At 26.6% G+C, this 24,238-nt stretch overlaps 2 protein-coding genes across 2 annotated transcripts in view; one reads left to right on the forward strand and one right to left on the reverse strand.

The window, feature by feature from the left end:
* Nucleotides 1-4,118, reverse strand: part of LOC117167283 (UBA-like domain-containing protein 2) — a 66,098-nt gene extending 61,980 nt beyond the window's left edge. Inside the window, exon 1 of the mRNA XM_033352102.1 lies at nt 3,803-4,118. Within this exon, the coding sequence (XP_033207993.1) occupies nt 3,803-3,910 (108 nt within the window). The 5' untranslated portion in view covers nt 3,911-4,118. The remainder of the gene's footprint in view (nt 1-3,802) is intronic.
* A 2,362-nt stretch (nt 4,119-6,480) lies between these two features.
* The window catches only part of LOC117168147 (regulator of MON1-CCZ1 complex), a 30,931-nt gene continuing 13,173 nt past the window's right edge, over nt 6,481-24,238 (forward strand). Inside the window, exons 1-7 of the mRNA XM_033353570.1 lie at nt 6,481-6,688; nt 9,586-9,781; nt 12,696-12,998; nt 19,005-19,179; nt 19,259-19,418; nt 21,617-21,722; nt 21,794-21,953. Of these exons, the coding sequence (XP_033209461.1) occupies nt 9,662-9,781; nt 12,696-12,998; nt 19,005-19,179; nt 19,259-19,418; nt 21,617-21,722; nt 21,794-21,953 (1,024 nt within the window). The 5' untranslated portion in view covers nt 6,481-6,688; nt 9,586-9,661. The remainder of the gene's footprint in view (nt 6,689-9,585; nt 9,782-12,695; nt 12,999-19,004; nt 19,180-19,258; nt 19,419-21,616; nt 21,723-21,793; nt 21,954-24,238) is intronic.

The raw sequence follows: 24,238 nt of genomic DNA on the forward strand, positions 1-24,238 counted from the left end.
ACAATACGCCAATTAGCACAAATGGTAAGTTCCGACAGTGCCTACAAGTGTGCTTACTGGCCGCTAGATGGCAATACCGGTTTCATATGTATACACCTGGTAGATTTTCAAAGAACAGAGACAAACTCAGAACCAGATGAGCTTTCTACGAAAAGATGAATTTTCAATCCACAATTGGAATAATCCTTTAATCTTGATTTCAAGCCGGGACTAATCCTTAACTCCAGAATAATGGCATTCAACATTAGGCAAAAAAGTTCACGGACATCACGTGATCAAATATTCTAATCCTTTGATCTATACAAACAAGTCCAGCATTCTGAATCTTGTTGGAAATTTTTTTGTATTGAAAGTGGTAATCATTAATCAGAGAGCACAAATATATTAAGTAAAAAAAAAAGACTTCAGGTACAAATGTCAGATCGTTTGTGAGAAAAATATTTAAATTGATGATTGTCGATTAAAAACTTAGATAAAGAAATAAACTTTGCCGCGTATGTGGATGGAAACGACCTCAACATTTTATACAACATGCGTTGACCTTAAGAACCTTAAGAATAGAAAACGTAATTTAATAAAGAGTACAAAAGGATATTACGTTTCATTTTTTCTTCAGACAATTTTTCTGTATATACTTTTTTGTTTTTTGAAATTCATCGATAAAAGTTCAACTTAAATCGCTGAAATTTGGTCACCTGAAAAATGTTACGTTTGAATTCTTTGTTTTTAGAATGCAGGGTTTTCCAAAAAACATAATTTTCAAAATCGTCTGATTTTTTTTTACCAATCGTTTATCTTCCCTGAACATTAATTTTCAAGGACCAGTATATTCACCTTGTAACTTTTTTAAAACACAGAATATTTTATAAAAGGGATAAAACAATAATATTTCCGATTAAAAGTAAAAATGTCAAATTTCTTTAATTATTTCAACAACAAAAATTGAATTGTTTTACCATAGAAGATGATTTTTCAATACAAAAGTGCAAATTTTCAACAAAACAGTTCAACTTTCGAGAAAAAATTACTTTTCAACAAAATATCTAAATTTTCATCTAAATTGTTGAATTTTCAACCAGATGGTCAAATTGCCAAACAAAAAAAGATTAATTTTCAATCCAAAAGAACAAACTTTCAAACAAAAACGGATGAATTTCCAATTATATTATAGTTGAATTTTCAAGATCAAAAAATTAATTATTAACCAAACAGTTGCATTTAGAACCAAATATTAGAAAATTTAAGCAAATGACGAATTTGTGACAAAACAGTTGATTTTTTAACCAAAAAGTTTAATTTTAAACCTCCAGAGATGTATTTTAATGTTCGAATTTTTAATTAAAAACTAGCAAACTTCAATTAAAAAATTTGACCCAAATTGTTAAATTTTCAAGCCAAAAAGACGAATTTTTAAAAATTCAGTTGAATTTTCAACAAAAATATAAGAGTTGATATTTCCACTAAAAAAATATAAAATTTCCATCAAAAGAGATTAAATTTCTATCAAAAAAAATAATAATAATAATAAACATTAAAAACTGAAAGACCAATTTTAATCAAATATATGAATTTTCAAACCAACAGCGAAATTTTCAACTAAAAAAGATCAATTATAAACCAAACACGGAAATTTTATATCTTTAGTAAAAATAATAATTAATTTTTAACAAAAAGAAACGAATTTTCAATAAAATAGTCCAATTGTAACTGAAGAAATTTACAACGGAAATGATGAATCGTCAACGGTAATCCGTAATAGTCACGTATTAGGGTTAAATAATTAATTAAAAAAAAAAAAAAAAAAAAACGAATTTTCCATTAAACAGAAGAATCTTCAACAAAATAATGATTTTTTAATAAAGCGTTCCAACCTTCAACCAAGCAGTTCAATTTTCAACAAAAACAAAAGATGAATTAGCAACAAATAATGTAATAGTAGATATCTCACCAAAACCGATGAAAATTTTTAGTCTAAAACAGCTGAATTTTATAATGAATGATTTCAGATGAATTTATAACATAAAAATATGAATTTTCAACAGAAAATAATGAAATTTTCAACAAAAGATATCAATTTTCAACTAAAATCATGAATTATCAACTGAAATAGTTATGTATTTATTTTACAAAATTAATTTTTAACAAAAGATACACGAATTTTCGATTAAAACGAAGAAGTCCAAAAAAGATGTTAGTTTTTAATAAAAAACCGTTAAATTCAATCATGAAAGTTTTACGTTGAATCTTCAACATGAAAAATAAAATTTTCAACAAAAAGTTAATTTATGAGGGTTAAAAAAATGATTGTTAAATTTAGGGGTTGAACATTCAACCAATTAATTCAATTTTCAAAAAAGAAGAATTAAAAAAAATGTAATAATAAGTATCTTATCAAAAATAATCTAATTTTTAGTTTAAAACAGTTTAATTAAATCCCAAAAGATTCCAGGTGAATCACCAACATGAAAATATGAATTTTTATTATCAATGGAAAAGAACTTTTAACTCAAATTGTTATATTTTATACAAAATATTAATATATTTCAATTTAAGATCGAAAAGAAGTCGTAAAAGTTCATTTTCAAAATTCGCTAAATTTTTTCTTGACAAATTTTGTATTGTCTAACAATTAATAGCCATTGTAACATATTTAATATAGTCATTTATAAACAGAATAAAAAAATTTTTAATTAAAATTGGAAAATTTATTTTCCTTAAAAGCTATTTAAAGTTCCTTGACTTATGTAAAATTGTTTTCAAAATCCCTGACTTTTCCTGATCAATAAAATTCCATGACTTACAAGTTTTCGCTGACCTATGGTCACCTTGAAATTGCTCTAAATACTGTTAAAAAATACAATAGAAATGATTCCGTTGTTGTCATAATTATAATAAATAATAACATAAACAAACTGGTATAAGATTGATCAGAAATTAATAAAATTTAATTTCTACTCATAAAAATAAAAAATACCAATTCCACTTCCCCTCTATCTTTAATTTAAATACCCCAGAAATCCTGTAAAATGAAAATGCTCTGCAGCAAAACAATGACATTTAAAGGTAAATTACTGAAAACAATGAAAACAGTAAAAAAAATTTTATATGGGCGATATTGCAATAATTTATTATTATAAATAATAACAAATTGCTCTAAGATCGTCCAGAAATGAATAAAAGTTCATTCGAACTCAATAAGACAAAAAATACCAATTCCATTTTCTCTCATTCCGCAATTTAAATACCCCAGGAATTGTGTAAAATGCTAATGCTCTGCAGCAAAACAATGGCACTTCAAGGTGACACGCGTGTTGACAAACAAGTCTTCCACAACCATGCAGACTTCCGATTCTCATGAATGAAATTCATCACCCCAATTTCCCTACAGATCGAAAACTGCTCAAACCCAACCCGCTCCTCACAAGAAATTCCCCCAAACCTCTCGTCAACAGTGCTTTCTGTTTGGAAACAATATATGATTTTTATGAATGGGGCTTGTAAACACGAGCAACGTAGATTCTCATTGACGCAAAACATTGAAAATGGACATTTGTATGGTGCACGTCGGCACTTGACGTTCGATGGAGAGGTTTCGTAAACAAAGAAGGTACAGTGCCGTGCGCATTATCACACTCCACATTGTCACCCAACACTGCGAAACTTTGCCGAAACGGGATAGAAGTCGCACCGTGCCGCTTGAGCGGCCATTTTCCTTGCTTTGTTTACACGTAAAAAGCGACCAAGAAAGGCGACACGCGAAAAACGAGAAAGCGTTTTGCAGACAAGATTGACGAATTCTCACCTCAAATTGCCAATGAGCAGCCTGTAATAATTGTTTGGCTTGTTCTCTAGCGCAGCCCGCTGCCAGCATGAATTGGTTGATCATCACTTGCTCTCGCAGGGCATCCATTTTTTACGCACGGAACAAACACCCCAAAAGCACTAACTTCTGTACGCTCAATCTGGGAAACTGCACTCGCGCAATAGTTATTATCAATTTTAGATCAAGTCAAAACACGATTGCGACGAGCGAACGAAGGCCGGCTTCTTGTTTTCAAAACTAAACTCATCCCAGACGGTCGGTCCACGAGACGCGAGGCTCTGACGTCAGGCGAGCGAGCTGTTTCGTTCTCCCCACCTCCGCGTATGACCGGAAAATAGAGGGGGCATTCTTTTTCACCGTGAAAACTTGTCTTTTGTATTTTTATGATTTTTCAGTAGTGGATAGTTTTTGTTACCCTAAATGTAGATAAAAAATAATTTAAAACATTTTTGTGTATATTTTTCGAAAAATTTGCAATTAAACATTACCGCTCAAAAGTACATTTATACTTTTATTAAATTTAAAATAACATTTTTAAATTTAGAAAAATGTAGTACTTTATATATATTATTATAAGGTTTTTAACAATATAAATCTGTTTTTAATAGTTGTTTTGAAGGATATTAAAGTCTAAGCTCTAACTTCAAAATTTAATTACCTCATTTTACTAATTAAATACTGGAATGAAACAGTTTAATAAAAGGTGCTCCTTTTTTATTAATGCTTCCAAATTTAAGAAAAACATTTAGGTTTATAAAGCTTAACAAAAAATTGGCCAAATCAAAAGTTTTATTAAACTCTGAAAACGTTTGAACTCCCTGGTTTCAAATTTAAAAAGTTATAAATATTATGGCGGGAAAAATTAAAATATTATGAAAAGGCTCTTACGTATTAAAAATGAACATTAATGTCTACTCAAACTATTATTCTTTAGTGTGTATGAATTACCGAAATTCCTGTAATTCCTGTAAATCTGTAATAAACTGTAAAGACTTTTCGATTTTCCCCTCTTTTCACCTTTTTCTCGTTAATAGAACACATCACGAGAAAGTTCAACTATTTTTGAATAAAAGTTCATTTTTCTTGTTTAAAAGTTTATAATTGTATTTTTAGTTGAAAATTAATCGTTTTTGGTTACAATTTTTAATTATTTTAATGATAATCGAACAATTTCGTTAGGAATTAATTATATTTGTTTGAAAATTCAACTGCTTTTTAGAAAATTTGAATTTTTTGCTTGAAAATTTAAGAATTTGGTAGAGACTTTTTTCCTTCTTGACAACAAATTTTGTTGCTTGACTCCTTTGGTTGAAACATCATCTTTTTTTGTTAAAAATGAGACAGTTCGGTTGAAAATTAATAGGCTTTGGTTGAGGGTTCAACCATATTATATTGAATATTCGTCTTTTTAGATGAATTCAACTATTTCTGATTTAAAATACAAATATCTTTTTGCTTAAATATCAACTATGACGTTTTTCATTGAGAATTCATCTTTTTTATTTTAAAATGCAACTACTTTCTTTTTTTGTGAGGGATTAATTATTATAGTAGAAAATACATCTTTTTGGTCGATATTGTAAATGCTTTGTTTCAAATTCTTTTTTTTTACTGAATATTTATCTATTTGGTAAAAATTCTAACATGTTTGTTAAAAATTGTTTTTTTTTGGTAGAAAATTAATCTTTTTGAAAGAAAATTAGTCTATTTGGTTGAAAAATTAACTGTTTGTTAAAAATATAACATTATTGTTACAAATTCATATTTTTGGGTAAAAATGCTACTGTATTGTATAAAATTCGTCTTTTTGGTTTGAAATTTCAACAATTTAGTTGACATTTTTCGTATTTCTTTTAAATGAAATATCGTTTTTGTTTAAAAATGCAACGGTTTGGTTCTCTATAAATTTGAATTATATAGTTTGAATTTTTACTAGTGACTCTTTATTTTTTACTGATTAATGTTCTTCAGTTAAACTTTAAACAATTTTCTTGAAAATTCATCTCTTTTCGTAGAAATTAAATTTTTTGTTTGATTATAAATACAACTGTTTGATTCTCTATAAATTTGAATCAGTATATTTTTGTACTAATATCAGTGAATGTCAAGCTTTCTAATTTATCAATAATTATTATTGATAATATAAATATTATCAATTTAACTGATTCGATCAGTTCTACAAATTAAAAAATTAATCTATTTTGGTCGTGGATTCATTTATTTTGTTATAAATTGGTCCTTTTTGGTCGAATTCAACTGTATTTAATTAAAAATTAAAATCGTTTTTTGTTTAAATATCAACCATTACATCTTTTGTTGAGAATTCGTCTTTTTTAGTTAAAAATTTAACTACTTAGCTAAAAGATGAATTATAGGTCCCTATAGTGGATAATAAATAATTAAGAGATTTAATAAAATTAAAATAATAATTTTAATTTTAAAATTCATTTTTTTCTTTGTTTTTTTATAATCTGCAGAATTTAAAAAAAAAAATATATATATATAAAGAAATAAAATTGTTAACTGAGGTGCTTTAAGCTGTCCTTACAATCCTGTATTTCTGCATGTAAACAGTCGGTTATGCAGTTATCTTCTCAACCGATTAATTATATAAATTAAAGAAAAAAATGGAGTTAGGAATTGGTTCTAATTAGTTTGTTTGGGAGCGTTAGCTGACGGACTCTTGTCGAGTCAGTAGTCACGTGGTTTTATCATCAAAAATATGTCAGAAATGTCAAAAAACTCCCTCCTTAAGATGTTCGACAGTTCTGTCAAGGCAGTCGAGTGTCGCAGCTTAATGGCGAAATCCCTTTAAATGTAATTAATTGCTGAGAACAAAGGATATAAATCACCGAAACTTTGCAGGTAATGCATTCGTATTATGTTTGTACCTAACAAGTGATTATAATAGAATTTTTCACAACCAAAGTATACATAACCTCTCACATTTTGTCTCCTAAGTTTTTCTGTAGTATAAAAGTACTTAATTCGATTTCAGAATAGATATAGATATTAATTCTATGCAGAAAAGGATTTAAATTATCTTGTTTGTAAATAAACGCCGTTTATAGTGGAAAAATTGGAATATATGAAGAGAACATAACCTATAAATGTCATTTTTTTGTTGGTATGTTCATTGAATAGAAAACTTAGAACAAAATCATACTTTCTGTTGTTAGAGGAGATTAAATTAACATTTTCCAATAGAAAACAGTTTGTAACAAAAAATTTGAGAGTAATTTTAAAACCTATTCAAAACTTAGCATAAAGTTTAATTTTTGAATTTTAATATTGATTTTAAAGTCATCGGTTTATGACCTGTCAGTTTTCAAAGACGTTTTCTATTATTTTTGATACACTTTTCCCATTAATTTTGATGAAAATTTCTTTAATATGATAATTTCTATCTGGCAAAATATTCTTACATTTATTTATTTAAAAGTTAATTTTTAAAAATTGAAAAGCCTACTATAATATTTCGTTTTCGTCAATTATAGATCGTCTTTTTGCATAGAAAATTCATCTTTGGATTAAAAATTAATCTTTTGATAGTAAACTCATCTATTTGGATAAAAATTTAATCTTCTGGTAGAAAATTCATCTTTTTGGTTGAAAATTCATCTTTTATGGTTAAAAGTTCATTCTTTTAATCTAACGTCTACCGTAATATTTTTTACACAGAGTTCATATTTCTTGGTTAAAAATTCTACTATTGAGTTAAAAATTTAATAATTTTGTAAAACATTCCAATCTTTTTTAAATGTAACTTTTTGGCTGAAAGTTAATTATGTTTATCAGAAGAAAAGTCTCTTATTATATTTTTGGTTCAAAAATCATCTTATGTTGTTAAAAATGCTATTATTCGGTCGAACATTCAATTATTTTTGTGAAAATTAAACGTCTTTCTTTAAAAGTCATCTTTTGATCGAAAACTCAACTGTTTTTTTTTTTAAGTTTACTTTATTGGATAGAAAATTCATTCTTTTAAATTAAAAATTAACCCTTTGCTAGAAAAGTCATCTTTTCGGTTGAAAATTCATCTTTCGTGGTTGAAAGTTAATTATTTTTAACTGAAACGTCTACGGTAATATTTTTGGTCCCGTAATCATATATTTTGGTTAGAAATTCTACTATTTGGTTAAAAATTTTATTATCTTGTTCAACATTCTTATTTTTAAATAGAAAATTCGTCCTTTGGAATTGAAAATTCATAATTTGGTAGACAATTTTTTTTGTTGAAAATGTATATACATATATATTTTTTTTTAATGGAATTGTATGAAAATATAATTATTTTGTAGAAAATTCGACAATTTTATCAAAAAAATTGCCATTTTTTCTTGAAAAAGAATTGAAAAATTAAAAAAAAATGTAATAAGAATTTAATTTTTTCCTTAAAAAGTCACCTGTTTTGATTAAAAATGTATTCCTTTTATTTAAAAAGTCTACTATCATTTTTATAGGTCAGAATTCATCAATTTAGGTTAAAAAAAATGAACTTTGTGATTGTAAAGTTAATTATTTTGTCGAAAATTAATTAATTTAGTTAAAAAGTCATATTTTTTGGTCGAAAATTCCACTCTTTTGTTTATTGGATTAACAAAATGGATTGAAAATTCACCTTTTAGTAATCTTTTTTGGTTGAAAAATCATCTCTCGGGGTCAAAAGTCAAGTCTTTTTAACTGAAAAATATACAAATCAAATTTCCAGTCCAGAATTCAGCTCTTTTGATTACAAGTTTTACTATCTGAATTAATATGTCATACTTTTGTTTTAACTGTTTTAATGAACGATCTTCTTTTTTTATTGAAAATACATATTTTTTGGTTGAAAATGCCACTCTTTTGTGAATTGGATTGACAAAATGGATTGAAAAGTCGCATTTTTGGTAATTTGTTTTGTTTGAAAATTCATCTTTTATGGTCAAAAGTTAAGTTTTTTAAACTGAAAAATATATAAATCATATATCCAGTCCAGAATTCTGCTCTTTTGATTACAAGTTTTACTATTTGAATTCAAATTTCATTCTTTTGTTGGAAATTTAACTGTTTTAATCAACCTTCGTATTTCTTGATTGAAAATGCATTTTTTTTTCTCGAAAAGTTGCAAATATTTTGGGTTGAAGTTTAATATTTTTTATTTGAAAATTCAAGCATTTGTTTGTTGATTCATCTTTGTATCTTGCAAATTCAAATATTTTGTTGAAAATTCATCTTTTAGGGTTCAAAAGTCAAATGTTTTTTAAAACATTCAACTTCTTAGCTAGAAAAACTATAGCTTCAACTCTGGTTGAAAATTAATATTTTTTGTTGAAAATTCAACTACTATGTTAAAAAGGCAATGTATTTCGACTTGAAATCCTAGGAATTTAAAATCCTAGGAATTTAAAATCATTTCCTCCTCTATTATTCCCCTATTATTTTTGAAAAATCACCCTATCTCCCCTGAATGGATATCATTTTTGTCTGTGAAGTCTGAAATCACTTTAACAATAATATAAAGTGTATATTTTACCTTGAAGTTCTAAAATGTTTTTTTTTCTTCAAAATTTATATAATAACAGAATTAGTATCGGGAAAAATGTTATTTTTGATCGGGAATACCGAGAAATAGGTTGAAATTTGTTAAGGTTTGAGTGACTAAAAATTTAGGAACAAAGATTATTATGTTTGAAATTAAAAAAAGATTAGAAAAAGAAATTATTTTTGTACTAAGGGGACTGATATATATCCGACAATATTTTTAATCCTTCTGCTTACAGAAATTGCGTGGATTTATGCGGTATCATCAGGGAAAATTGTCTTAGATCCCAGAAAGTCTTCGGTTTAACCATAAAAATGGAAACCGTGGAGCAAGAACCTGGCGATGATTATTATTTACAATTGTCAACAGACCCTATAAGATTCGAGTCAGTGAGTTGTCTCACCAATGTTTTCTTCGATGACTCGAAACAACAGGTTTGTATCATTTTATTCCAGAGATTAAAAAAATAGTACTCCTTGTAAATTTTAATTTGAACACCTAAACTGAAAATTGTAAAATTGTAGTTATAGATCTTTGAAATTCGTAACTAAAGATTTAAAAAATTAAACCCAACCTTCAGGAATCACAACTCGTCCCCCTTTTTATCTACCTCCTCCCCTTTAATTTTAGAAATCCACTAAAACACTTTTAATTGAAAATAGTATATTCATAATTTTGTTATTTTCGTGAATAATAATTTTTTTAATTTCTATTTTTTATGCTATAATTTTTTTAATCTAAAATAAAAAAAGGTTTTGAATATCTGAGAATATTCCACTGATGATAATACGTTTCAAAAACAATGTTAAATTCATAAGGAAACAAAAAAATAAAAGCTCTAAATCATTTGTTTGTATCTTACTTAGAAAAATACTTTGGACAGTTTAGGATGCTATAATAAAAAAAATTAAAAAATTGACCAGAATAATGAAGCCAAATATATCTACTGATAAAAATACATTTAAAAAAATATGAAATATGAGTATGTTTCATTATTTTGTATTATTGATTTTTTAATCTTTGATCTTTTTGAATTATTTCTAATGTATTTTTACCAGTAAAAAGTGGAGATGTGTTCAGAAAAATGTTCAAAGCTATTTAAACAGATTAAAAATTTGTTTTTAGATTTTCCAAAACCTTGACTCGGGAAATTATATTTTTTTTGCGATCAAATGATATCCTATCTTTGCTTGATCTAATAATAAATATTTACATGTGTCATGTGACCTTCAAATTTTATTCGAGATAAACAGAACATTTAAAGTTGTGAATTAACTTCCTTATAGTTGCGATTTTTTGATAAAGTTGAGATTAAGAAGTCAAATTAATTCCTAATTTTTTTTAAATTGACGAAACTTTGAGGAAATATTACTTACTTTATTGCTAAAAATGTATAGTATTGGAAAAAATAATTTAAGAAATACTTGTTCTGCAATTAAAATATAGTTTTTGAAAAAATTCGATAAATTCTTGTGAACGAACAGTCTACCTTTTTTTTATATTTAATTAAAAAAAAGAAAAAAATTTCGATCTAACAAATAACATATAACGATTTCACATTACAGAACTTTTAATACATAATCTACACTCAATTTTGGAAAAGACAGTTTTTAAGAATTTTAAAACATTTCAAGAGATTAAGCAAATTTTCTGAAAATTTCTGAGAACATTTTAAATTATTTTTTTGTTCTGTTGAAAAATTAATATTAAGAGAAAATTGAAAAATATTTCAAAACATATGAAATAATTTTATAAAATTTCGAAAAAGAATGTAGAAAATTATTTGTAATTTAAAATTAATCAAAAAAATAATTAATTTGGAAGCCTTCAACATTTTTTTAACATTTTAAGATTCTAAAAAATATTTCTGAAGATTAATGGGAAAATTTTTAATGATTTTTATTTTGCAGAAATAATCTTAAAATATTATTTTAACAGATTTTTAATCGTTTCGAAATATTTCCAAAATTTGAAAAAAAGTATTTAAAAGTTTTGAACAAAAAAATTAGAAATAGATATAAAGGTTATAGATTTCAAAAAAATGTAAGTCTTCATGTAGATTTGTTAAGATTTAGAAATAAAATTTTGAAACTTTTCAAATATTTTACAAGGCATTATTTAAGAAGATTTAGATAAAAATTTATTCAGGAATTTTAGAAGTTTTTAAAAGATTTAATTTTATTTCAACCTACTACAGGTTCTAAATATCTTAGGCTGACTCGAATTTTTCGTGAAACTTGGTAAAATCCTGCAAAACAAAAAAACACTTTCTTTAACATTTTCTAGATACTTTTTCGGCATATCTCAAATCTTCAAAAATATTTTTCAGTTTTCTCAAGGATCCTAGGAAAATTATATTGATATAACCTTGAAAACAAATAAACTTAAAAATAAATAGTTATTCCAAATTTCTATTTTGTCTTAAACATTATTTTTCGCCTCAAATTACAATTAAGTTCAATTTTTTTATGTTTCGTGACTGAAGATTCTTATTGGTGGAAAATTCAACAATTTTTTGAAAACTCGTATTTTTGTAGAATAAAATAGTTAATTAAAAACTTTTCGGTTGCAATATCAAAACCACTACATTTTTCGTTGAAAATTCATCTTTTTGTTTAACAATTCAACTATTAAATTGAAAATAAATTTTTTTGTTTCAATATTCATTTGAAATAGCAACAAAATTAAAAAATATTTGAATACTAGCAAACTTATATTTATTTAGCCTCATCAAAAAATAAAAAATAAACTTAGAAAAAAATATTAATTAGAAATTGTGGTTTTTAGGAACAATTATTTATCCATTGAATGTAAAAACTACACGCTCATAGCGTGCACTTATTCACATTAGTAAATATACAAAATAAGGCACGACACACATTCCTTTAACTAGAATTGATGGATTTTTTTGTTGAAAAAACAACTTTTTAAATGTAGGGCAAGAATTGCTTTATGTTTTTTTTCTCAAATAGTTGAAATAGTTGTCAAAAAGGTAAGTAATATCGTAAATGTATCAAAAAATTAGAAGTGTACAAATTTTATTATCTTAAAACCTTTCAAAATTGTTAAAAAACTTCCATTTTTTTCTCTTCAAAATCTTAAAAAATCTTTATATTAAATTATTTAAAATCTTTTGAAGTTTTAAATTAATGAATATAAAAAGATTGTAGTAATAAATAAAATCTGCTTTAAATTCCTCTCTCTGGAGAAAAATCTCAGCTCTTTTACCTCAAATAATCTAAACCTAATAATTTAAAAAATCAAACCTAAAAAATTGAACCATTGTGATCTCTGTAACTTGAAAAATAGTTTTATTTCTTAAAAGTGTGAAAACTCATTTTTTTCTAGGTTTTTGCTATCCGCTCAGGTGGAGTTACGGGCGTTCTCGTTAAAGGACCATCCCAGGATATAAGTTTTCGAATGGATGACAAGGGTCCGATAATTTCCATTAAATTCTCACCGGACATGAATATCCTAGCAATCCAACGAAGCACCTCTTCAGTAGAATTCGTTAATTATTCCTCCTCCGCGGTCTTGGACGGCGTTGAATATTCGCTGTCTTGTAAAAAGAATGCCTCCATTTTAGGCTTTGTCTGGACCCACGGAAATGAAATTTTATTCGTCACTGATCATGGAGTAGAATTATTTCTCGTAAGTAATAAACAAATAACTAAATGCAGAATTTTCACAAGTTTACATGGCAATTATTGTGCTACTAGTTAAAAAAAAATTAGTCAAAGTCCCCTATTTCCCTTCCCCAATCGTCACTTTTCTACTCAGCCTCATTTCTAATAATTTTCCTTACTTTTCCTCACTTATTTTTATTTCTCCTATTTCATTTCCCCAGTTTTCTGTCACTTGCCAACCCCTAATTTCCTATTTTCCTCATTTGAAATACTTCTAAACCCCTAATTTCCCTATTTTCGCAAATTGCTTACTAATGCAACTATTTTTTCATTTACTATTTATAAATATGTCTTCAATCTTCTTCACTGATTTACTAAAATAGCATATCCGCCATCTCAGGACTCAAAATATCCAAATACGCCCATATTTTGAAGATTTCAAAAGATTTGAGGGGATTTCAAAATTTTTGAAGAAGTTTTAGGAGGATTTTTGTTTTTTGTTTTTTTCATTTTTTGTTCGTATATTTTTTTATTTCTTTATTCTCTAAAGTTGTATTATGATATTTTAAGGATTTCAAAGTGTTTCAAAGAACTTGTAAGTATTTAACCAGACCAACGCGATTTTATAGAATCTCCAAATAATATAATGGTTTACAAAATTGTATTGGATTTCAAGGGTTTGTACATTTTTAAGATAATTTACAAGATTCTAAGATATTATGAAATATATCAAAAGGTATCAAAAAATTCTACGGCTTTTAGGGAATTTAAAAATTTTCTAAAGAACTTCAGGCAGTGTTTCAAAAGATTCTAAGAAATTTCAAGATTTCAAAAATCTCAATGGATTCTAAAATGCTTTTAAATATATCAAATTATATCAAAGGTTTCTAGAGTTTTTGTGGAATGTTGAAGAATATCTAAAGAACTTTAGGGAGTAATGAAAATGGAATAAAATTTTAACTGACATCTAGGGATCTTAAATGAATTTATGGTATTTTATGGGGTTTCAGAGGATTTCAAATATTTAAACATTTCTAAAGGAATTGTAAATGATATTAAATGTTTCAAGGTGTTGTACTTGATTTTAAAGGAGTTCTAGGGTTTTCATAAAATTCAAGGGATTATAAAAATTTTTATTTCAAAGAGCTCTTTCAAATTTTAAACTATGCGCGTATGCCTGTAAAATGAAACATAATTTTTACCGATAAAAATATAAAATATAATTTTGTTTAGATATTTAAACATACGGTAAAACTGATCAATAAAAATGGCATATCCTCAAGGAACTGAAAAAAGTGCGAAAAGTTTACTCAAATTTCGATGCACTGTAATTTCGGATATATTTACTGTTTTGACATGAACTACAGGTCGATTTTTTTCATAAAGAATGATTATCTGGAACAAATTTTTATTCGGCTTATCCGTTTTTGAGATATCTTGAAAAATGTGCACTCTTTTTTTGATCTCCGAAAACTTGTCCTTAATGCTGTTCTTGGCATCAGATGTTCAGATGTGGATCATAAGACGATCACTCACATTTCATTCGCTTCTGCATTTCATACTGTCACATTTTCACTTTTTTATGAATTCCATACATTTCCGATAAATAATACGAGCACTCACATAGTCAATTGTTTATGAACTTCAAACAGTTCTAAAGCACAAGGCTTGCCTATGAACTTCATACAGTTATAATTTGTTTTTGAATTTCATATATTAAAAAAAATAAGACAATCAATCACATTCTTACTTGTTTATGAACTTCAAACTCTTTTAAAACGTAAGGCGATCAATAATATTCTTACTTTTTCTGAATTTCATACAGTTCTAAAACATACGACGATCACTCACATTATAATTTATTTCTGAATCTCATACATTTAAAAAAAAATATTAAGAAGATCAATTACATTCTTACTTGTTTATGAACTTCAAACTGTTTGAAACATAAGGCGATCAATCATATTCTTACTTGTTTATGAATTTCATACAGTTCTAAAACATACGACGATCACTCACATTCTAATTTGTTTCTAAATCTCATACCTTTCTAAAAATTAAGACGATCAATCACATTCTTACTTGTTTATGAATTGCATACAGTTCTAAAACATACGACGATCACTCACATTCTAATTGGTTTGTAGAGTTCTGAGCCGGTTATATTACTTTGAGAACGGTAACGAGAATATTACCGAGAAATAAATTCTCTGAGAATTTATGAGAATCTCAGACTTTATTTTAATGAATAGAAAGTTTCATTTTTTCGTTAACTTTTCCGTTGAAAATTCAACTCTTTTTTAAAAGTTCGTCTTCTTTATTTTAAAGTTTACGTGCGGTATCAGAAATTAAATCTTTTTTTAATAAACATGTAACTGTTGGGTTAGAAATGACGCTATTATATTATTTTCTTGAAAATTTATCTATTTCGTAGAAAATTTACTTTTTGTTTAAAATTTATATTTTGGTGCTGAAAAGTGAACTGTAATATTTTCTGGATGAAAGTTCCACTTATAAAAAAAATGTTGTTTTTTATTACAAATTCATCTGTTTTAGTACAAAATTGACCTTTTTTGGATAAAAATGCAACTATTTGACAGAGAATTTAATAATTTTGTTAAAAATTCGCCCTTTTTGGTTGAAAAAATTCGTCTTTTTGGATTAAAAATTATATTTTTTTTGGTAGAAAATTAATTCTTGTTAAAAAGTCCATAGTTTGATCGTGAAAACCCAACTAAAATATTTTTCAACAGAAAAATCAACTTTTATTGTCTAAAACTTATCTTTTTGATTTAAAACTTCATCGGTTATAGAAGAAATTTCATTTTTTTTTAAGGAAATGCAACTTTTCCATTAAAAATCGTTCTTTTTTGCTTGATAATTAAACTAATTTGTTTAAAACATTTAGTTGAATCGCTTTGTTAAGAAATTACTTTTTTTTTGTTAAAGATTTATATTTTAAGTTAAAAAGTTATCTTGTTGGTTAAATAGTTAATTATCTCGTTATAAATTAATCTTTTTTGATTGAAAACTCAACTACTTGGATCAAAGTTAAACTACATTGTGATTTTTTTTATTGAAGGCTTATGCCTGATTGAAAATTAAACTGTTTAGTGGAAAATAATTCTTTTTTTGTTGTTCAGAATTAATTTTTTAACAGAAAATGGAACTTTTTCATTTTTTAAGATGGAAATTTTTTATTTAAAAATTCGCGTTTTTCGTTTGTTGTAAAACAATTATTTTTTAGTTTGAAATATCCTTTTTTCCGTAAAAATGCATCGGTTTTGTGGAAAATTATTTTTTTGTTGAACAGTCATATTTTTGTTTGAAAATTGAATTTTTGTAAAGAAAATTTGTCTTCTGGTTTGAAAGTCCAATAATTTAGATAACATTTTATTTATTTTTTGAGTGAAAAATCTTTATTTTTTGGCAATTCGTCTTTTTTGTTTTAAAATTCTTTTATTTGCTGTATAAATTTCATTCCTTTCTTATTAAAATATAAACTATGAAACTTTTTTGTTGACAATTTGTCTTTTTGGGTTGAATATTCAACTATTATGTTAAAAATTCAGTTATTTTGTTCAAAATTCCAGTATTTTGTTAAAGAGTTATCTTTTAAAGTAGAAAAAACTTTTTTTTGCTTGAAATAAATTAATACATTTGAAATTTTTTAATTTGTATATGAAACACTGTAATTTCTCAATATGTCTGAGCTATAAAATAATTTATATTCAACCGCTGATACAACCTGAACAATAAACATATTGTTAAAGATCATAAGTTGTTAAATTCTTTTAAATTCTCCTAAATTCTGTCATATTCTCGGTTATACAACCTGAACTTAAATTCTCGAGAATTTAAGAATTATATTTGTTTCAGGATTCCATACCTTTTTAAAAAATAAGACGATCAATCGCATTCTTACTTGTTTATGAATTTCATCTAGTTTTAAAAGATTAGTCGATGAATCACATTATCAGTGTTTCTGAATAAAATGTGAGTGATCGTCTTATGTTCTACAATTGAACATCTGATGTCAAGAATAGTATTAGGTCCAAGTTTTCGGAAATTAAAAAGGCGGGTGCACATTATTCAAGATATCGCAGAAAAGGATAATCTGAATTCAAATTTTGTCCACATAATCATTCTTTAAGAAAAAATCGACCAGTATATGTCAAGATGATGAATATATCCTGAATTACAGTAAACTGAAATTTGAGTAAATTTTTTGCACTTTTTTTTAGATAATCTCAGAAATTGTTATAGATATCGCTAAAGTAAGAAGATATACACAAACTGTGTTAAAAAACGCATCGACATGATATGCTGTAAGCGCGGCAATATATTTTTCACCCTTTACAAAAATGGTTAAACAATTTTTTATTTAAATTTTCAATTGCATATATAAATTGCCCTAGACCTTATGGTAACAAACGGAACCCAGATTCGTGTTCAGCATTGAAAAGTACTTCGAATATGATAAGCGTAATTGAACAAAGACATAATTTTTTTTGACCAGCGTAAATGGTAATTTCGGGAATTTATTCAATTTTTAGATTTTGAAAGTTCAGAATTTAAAATGTTAATAATGAAGTTTTGGGAATGTCATAATTACGTCAATTGAGTATTACTGAATTTTTCTAGTTTCCTTAACTTTTAGTTTCGGAATATTGTACCCTCAATTCTGAATATCTTATTATGAATTCTGTTCAATTCTCTTGAATCCTCTAGAGTTCTGTGAAAAGTATTGAATTCACTTTAATTATTATAAATTCAATCAATTCTGCTTAATTCAATTGATTTTTCAAAATATTTTTAGTTTTTGTTTAATTAATTTTTAAGTCTTTAACTCACTTTGAATTCATAGGCATTTTCTCAAATCCTTTTGAATTCCCTTTAATTTTTTAAAACATTTTTCAAACTTACTGGATTGAATAAATTTATTCACATGTTTAAATTATTTTCATTTCACTTGAATTGGCTTCTAAATCACATTAAATTTCTATGTTTATCATTTAATTGTTCTCATTTACCTTACATTCCTAAAAATTAACTCCAATTTTACTGAAATTAATGGAATTTTTTCAGTTCATTTGAATTCTTTTGAATTATTTTAAACTCAAAATAACATTAGTTATATTATTAAAGAACATTAGTCACTTTTTCGTTTTAAGTAGATCATGTTTATTTACTTTTTTTCAAATAAATTGAACTTTGGTAGCCCTGAGAATAATAAAGAGAAAATTTACACATTGAAATTAACCCTCAAAGTGCATACATGGTAAAAATCACGGAAAAGTGCATCGTGGGTGTTATAGACCCCAGTCTATTTAATCATATATTCTTTGACCCCTATTGAGTATTTTGTCACAATAAAATTATCCGATATAGTTTAAGATATCTTTTATAAGGTAGAGTTGATTTTATAGCCATTTATTCATTTTAAGTTTGTTAAAAAAATTATTGAAAAAAAGTGAAAAAATTGATTTTTTACTTACAAAATTCATAACTCACGCAATTTTAATTATTTTAACCTGAAAATTTATTACTATACTTTTGAAATAGTTTGCTTTTATAAAAAAATATATTGCAACATGGGTGCTTTCAAAAAAGATATTTATTTTAACCGCATGATTTTTTCACCTCCACTTTCAGCAGCTACAGCTAGCAAACTGACGCTTGACGCAGTATGCTCCAACTAAAACTAGATGGGGACACTTACTCAATTTTTTCTAATTAAGTATGGTTTATAAGAATTTGAAAATTTCTTGGGGTATCAGATACCACAATGCACTTTAAGGGTTAAAAATGTTCGTATTCGATTTTTAAAAGATTCTATATTAAAAATGTTACAAGAATAGAATTTTTGTCTTTCGATACTAACGATCAGGAAAAAGGCAAAAATAATCAGGGAAAAGTCAGGGCATTTTGAAAATAAAGTTTCTGGACCACACTATTTTTATTCAAATTTATGCTTCTCTTGCACTATATTGAATTTATAGAAGTCTGATATTTTTATTTTATTGTATAGGTAGTACCAGAAAAACGTGGCACAAAAGCTCTGAAATCTTTGAGCTTATCTGTCCACTGGTTTGTATTCTGTCCACGCAGTTATCTAGTTCTCCTCTCTTCGGGAACCGCAGGCAATCAAATGCAAGCTCTACATATAACACCGGGAAACTTGCAGAAGATAACTAAGTTTGAAAGTAAGTGGATTTTATAACTATTTTTTTTAAATTATCTACTGCACTCCCTTGAGCATTTTTCGTAATAGGATCTTTTCAGTGGAAGCGGGAACTACGAAACCGGGAAAACTTGCTGTTTCGGAAAGAGATGTGGCATTGGCTGTTTTGTATGGAACGCCCTGTATAATTGTTTTGCGTCATCAACCCGGAATTAATCGATCAGTGGGATCGGCATTCGTTTATGTATATACTGTTCATAAGTAAGTTCCTAATTAATTAAGTGAATTTTTATTTAAGTTTGCCTGGAAGACCTGAAAAAGGTTTGGCTTTTCAAAAAAAGTCTAGAAAACCTAGAAAAATCTAAAAAAGTCTAGAAACATATTGATAGAATTTCCTGAGAAGGTTCTAAAAACCATCCAAAATACCTGCAGTTGTGAACATTTTCTTATTTTTAAAAGCTTCTTAAATTTATATTTAAATTGCCTAAAGTTAACATTTTAATTTAAAATTAATTAATGATATAATCTATCAGGGAATTTCAATAAGAGACACTTTAAATAACTATTTAGAATATTAAATTAAAAAATTTTAAATTGAAATTGTTTTATTTCATTTATAAAAAATATTATTAAAAATTTAGAAGATTAGATTGTGTTCTTTAAAAATTAATGGCCAGGAACAATTAAAAATTGCTCTGGGAAAAGTTAGGAAACTTAAAAAATGAGGTTTGCAGCTACCCAGATATAATATTCTTTTCAGTAATTGATTTGCCTTGTATTTATATTTCTTGTTTTTTGCATCTTCTTCCTCCTGAATATTATATTTTTATTTGAAATTTTTATTATTTGGTTGAAAATTGAACTGTTTTGTGGAAAACTCATCCTTTTGGGTTGAAACTTGAACTATTTTGATAGAAAATTAACTTTTTGATGACAGTTCATATTTTTGTGTTGAGAATTCAACATAAATAATTCTTGGTTGAAAATTTAACTATTTATTCGAAAACTCATATCTACTATCAGATTATTCATTACAAATTCATATTTTTAGGTTGAAAATTAAACTACTTGGTTGAAAGTTGAACTACTTTTCTGAAAAAGTAATTTCTTGTGGAAGGTTTATTAATTTATTTGAAAATTCATCTATCTGGTTGAAAATTAGTTTTTTTCTTGTTAAAAATTAATTTTTTGAACTAAAAGTTTGACTTTTCCAGTTAAAGGTATATCATTTTAGTTGAAAATTCATTTCTTGAGTGGAAAGTTGAAATATTTTGTGTAAAATTGATCTTTGTTAATTAAAAATTTAACTAAATGTATCACAGATTAACGATTTTATTAAATTTTTTTTTTTAGTTCAAGGTTCATTTCCGCGGTTGATTAAAATTGATCTATTTTGTTGAAAATTCGTTTTTTTTTCTTTGTTTTTAATTAATATTTTTTGGTTGAGAATTGATCTTTTTTAGTTGAATGTTCGTCTTTTTGGTAGAAAACTATTTATCTTGGTTTAAAATATCCTCTTTTTTAGTTAATAATGCAATTGTTTGGTTCAAAATTACCTTTTTCGTTGAAAATTCGACTATTTTACAGAATATTCGCCATTTTGGTTAGAAAATTCACCATTTTGATTGAAAATTTATATTTTTAGTTGAAAGTCCGGCTATTTAGTTGAAAATACGTCTATTTTGGCAAAAAATAGACTTTTTTGTTGAAAATTCAACTCTTTATTTAAAAATTAATCTCTTTTGATAGAAATTTAGTTTTTTTTTGTTTGGTTGAAATATCAATTATTACATTATTTCGTTGAGAACACATCTTGGTAGGTTGAAAATTGAAATATTTTGTTTAAAATTTAATTATTTTATTCAAAATTTAAGTATTTGGTTTAAAAATCATTTTTTTGATAGAAAATTGTACTGTTTCGTTGAATATTCGTCTATTTGAACAGAAAATTGTTTATTGTTTTTTAAATGAAAATTGATATTTTTTTGTGGAAAATTCAACAGGCTTCTAAAAAATTCGATGATTTAATTAAAATTATAAATTTTTTTTCGTTAAGTTTATTTTTGTTTTGTTTGAAAACTCGCCTATTGATTAGTTTAAAATTCAACAATGTTGTTAAAAATTGAACTACTTTATTGAAAATTGAACGGATCATTTATAAAGTCATCTTTTTTGGTTAAAAATTCAACTTTTTTATTAAAAGTTTGTCCTTCTAGATTGAAAATTTATCTCTAATGGTAGAAAAGTCATCTGTGTTGTTTGAAATAAGTAAATAAATTAAAAAATTACCAATTTTAATATAAACTTATCTTATTCCCTTTATAAAAGATTCTATGCTAAAAACAAGTTTAAAATGCTGGACCTTGAATATTAAACGCCAGAGAATATTACAAATTGATTAGTGAAAAATCAATTACTTATACTCATTGACTAGGATTTTCAATTGTATATTATTGCAGAATGGTGACCATCAAGAAGACTTATATTCTGAGGCTCGAAATGAGTGGGAGGTTCGCTATTAATGTTGTAGATAATTTAATCATTGTTCACCATCAGGCGTCGAAAGTAAGCCTCTATTTCTATAAATAAATTTTGATTTTTTTTTCAACTTTTGCTAATCGAAATAATTTTTGCAGACTTCAATGGTATTTGATATTATGCTGACTTCCGTTGGCGTAAGCGATGGTGCTGTGATTCATCATACTGCTGTAACAGTTCCAAAACCGATCAAGCCTTATAATTTAAAAGTGCCTGGTGCAACATTGTCAGAACAGGTCCTGCAACCATGTCAATTGTGTATCCTTTCAAAATTCTCATATGGGAATGTCCATTAATTACGTAAGGATGATTTTTGACATTTTTGACCCCCCCCCCCATTTAAAGGATTCGTAAGATTTCTATGACCCCCCTTCTTACGTAATATGTTTTATTTTTTACTCTTTATATATGTACAAAAATATATCAATTATTTTCACTGTAAACGAGATTTCAAGGGATTTCGAAAGATTTGAAAGTATTTCAACAGATTTTAAGGGATTTAAAGGTATTTCAAGGGACTAGAAAGTATTTTAAAGAATTACAAAAATTTTACGAAATTAAACGAGATTTCCAAAGATTCTTAGGGATTTTATAAGATCTCGTGGAATTTCAGAATATTTCAAGGGATTACAAGATTTTAAAAGTATTTCAAACAATTGGAAATGATTACGAAAGATTTCAAAATTTGTTAATGATTTTAAAAGATTTTAAGAATTTGAAGAAATGACTTAGTGAATCAGAGAGGATTTCAATTTTTCAAGGGATTTTACAAGATATTAAGGGGCTTCAAGGAGATCAATCAGATTTTCAAAGATTTTACTGTATTTCGACAGATTTTAAATGGATTTCTGCAATTTTCTTGAGTTTTCAAGAGATTTTGAAATATTTCAAAATAAGTCACGGGATTTCAAATGATTTCATGCGATACTTAAGGGCATGTGATACTTACAGTTTCCCCGGCTTTTTTCCACAAAAATGAAAATTTTTAAAAACGGAATTTCGGAGATGCTATAAAATATCATAACGGATGTCCCCGGACTCATTTTTAAGGGCATATGATACTTACAGTTTCTCCGGCTTTTTTCCACAAGAATGAAAATTTTTTAAAACTGATTTCGGAGATACTATAAAATATCATAAAGGACGTCCCCAGACTCTTTTATGAGGGATAATAACAAAAAAAATTTATTGTGCTAAATAAAAATTTTATGCATATGCATTATTTTGAGGTATCGTCGTTTTTCATCTCTGCCTTTCCGATAATCTGGAAATTATTTATGAAGTAAGTTCAAAGTTTTCGGCCAAAATTTTGTGTAGTTTGGAAGCAACTCTTGGGTGAATTGTAACACACATAACCTCGAAATATACACGCACGTTGTTAGCAATATCAAAAATTTTTTGATTAAAAAAAAAACACAAAAAAAGTGTTTGGGGACGTCCATTAGCATGTTCGCGATCATTTCCCAAATTTTTAAGACAAAATATTTATTATTCTAGAAAAAAGGCCGGGGAAATTTAAAACTGGTAAAATCGACAATTTTCTAAGTATCACATGCCCTTAAGTATGTTACAAGTTTTTCAATACCACGGAATTTTAAAGGGTTTTAAGAGATTTCTAAACATTCCAAAGTATATAAATAGATTTTATAGAATTTCATAGAATTTCATAGAATTTCATAGAATTTCATAGAATTTCATAGAATTTCATAGAATTTCAAAAAATTGAACGGAATTGCAATATCTCTAAATTTGTGTTACCCTACCGAAAGAAATGTCTGAGTTTTCTTTAGCGAAATAGCTTGGCCCATTTGAGTCTATAAACAAAGTCGATTTGAAACAAAATAGTCTCGGAGATAGTTTGATAGATTTGGGTCCTTTTTAAGATCCTTTTAGTGGTCGTTTTAAGAGTGGTGCGACGGTAATATAATGTTCCTTTTGTATTCGTCACGTACCGGGCGGGCAGAGTTATTTACAGTAGTTGGTCGTGGCTAATCCGATCTCCGTTTTTAAATTTCTCTTCAAATTATTAACACTTTTTTTTTAATTGATGAATGTTCTCATTATACTTATTTATAATTATAACTTATATACTGATATACAACTTTCTATTTGAATTCGAAAATGTTGTCTTTTTTGGCATATCTCATTCCATTTACGAGAAACGTTCTATTAATTCCAATTTTAAGCATTAAAAAAAAAGTCAAATATCTGAAGTCATCGAAACCCGTAGATTCCGAATTACTATGTTTTAGACTGTTAACTATGAAGTTAAAAAAAATGTATTTCTAAATTTTAATCCTAAAGCTTAAAAAAGGACCCATGAGTGTCGGCTATTCTATTGAGATAGCCTCTCTGCTTGTTATTCATGATCGTATTCTTATTTCAATTTCGGAAAGGATATTTTAAAGCCCTCAGACCATTTAAACGCGCTTCCTGGACCTTTAAAAGTACGAGGGTGGATTGATAAGTTTCCGGCCTGACCAAGAGATGGCGCCACTAGGCCTACCTTGAGGTGGCGTTCTATAGTACCATCCTTAGATAGC

This window comes from Belonocnema kinseyi, chromosome 2 (assembly GCF_010883055.1).
Source record: "Belonocnema kinseyi isolate 2016_QV_RU_SX_M_011 chromosome 2, B_treatae_v1, whole genome shotgun sequence".
NCBI lineage: Eukaryota > Metazoa > Arthropoda > Insecta > Hymenoptera > Cynipidae > Belonocnema > Belonocnema kinseyi.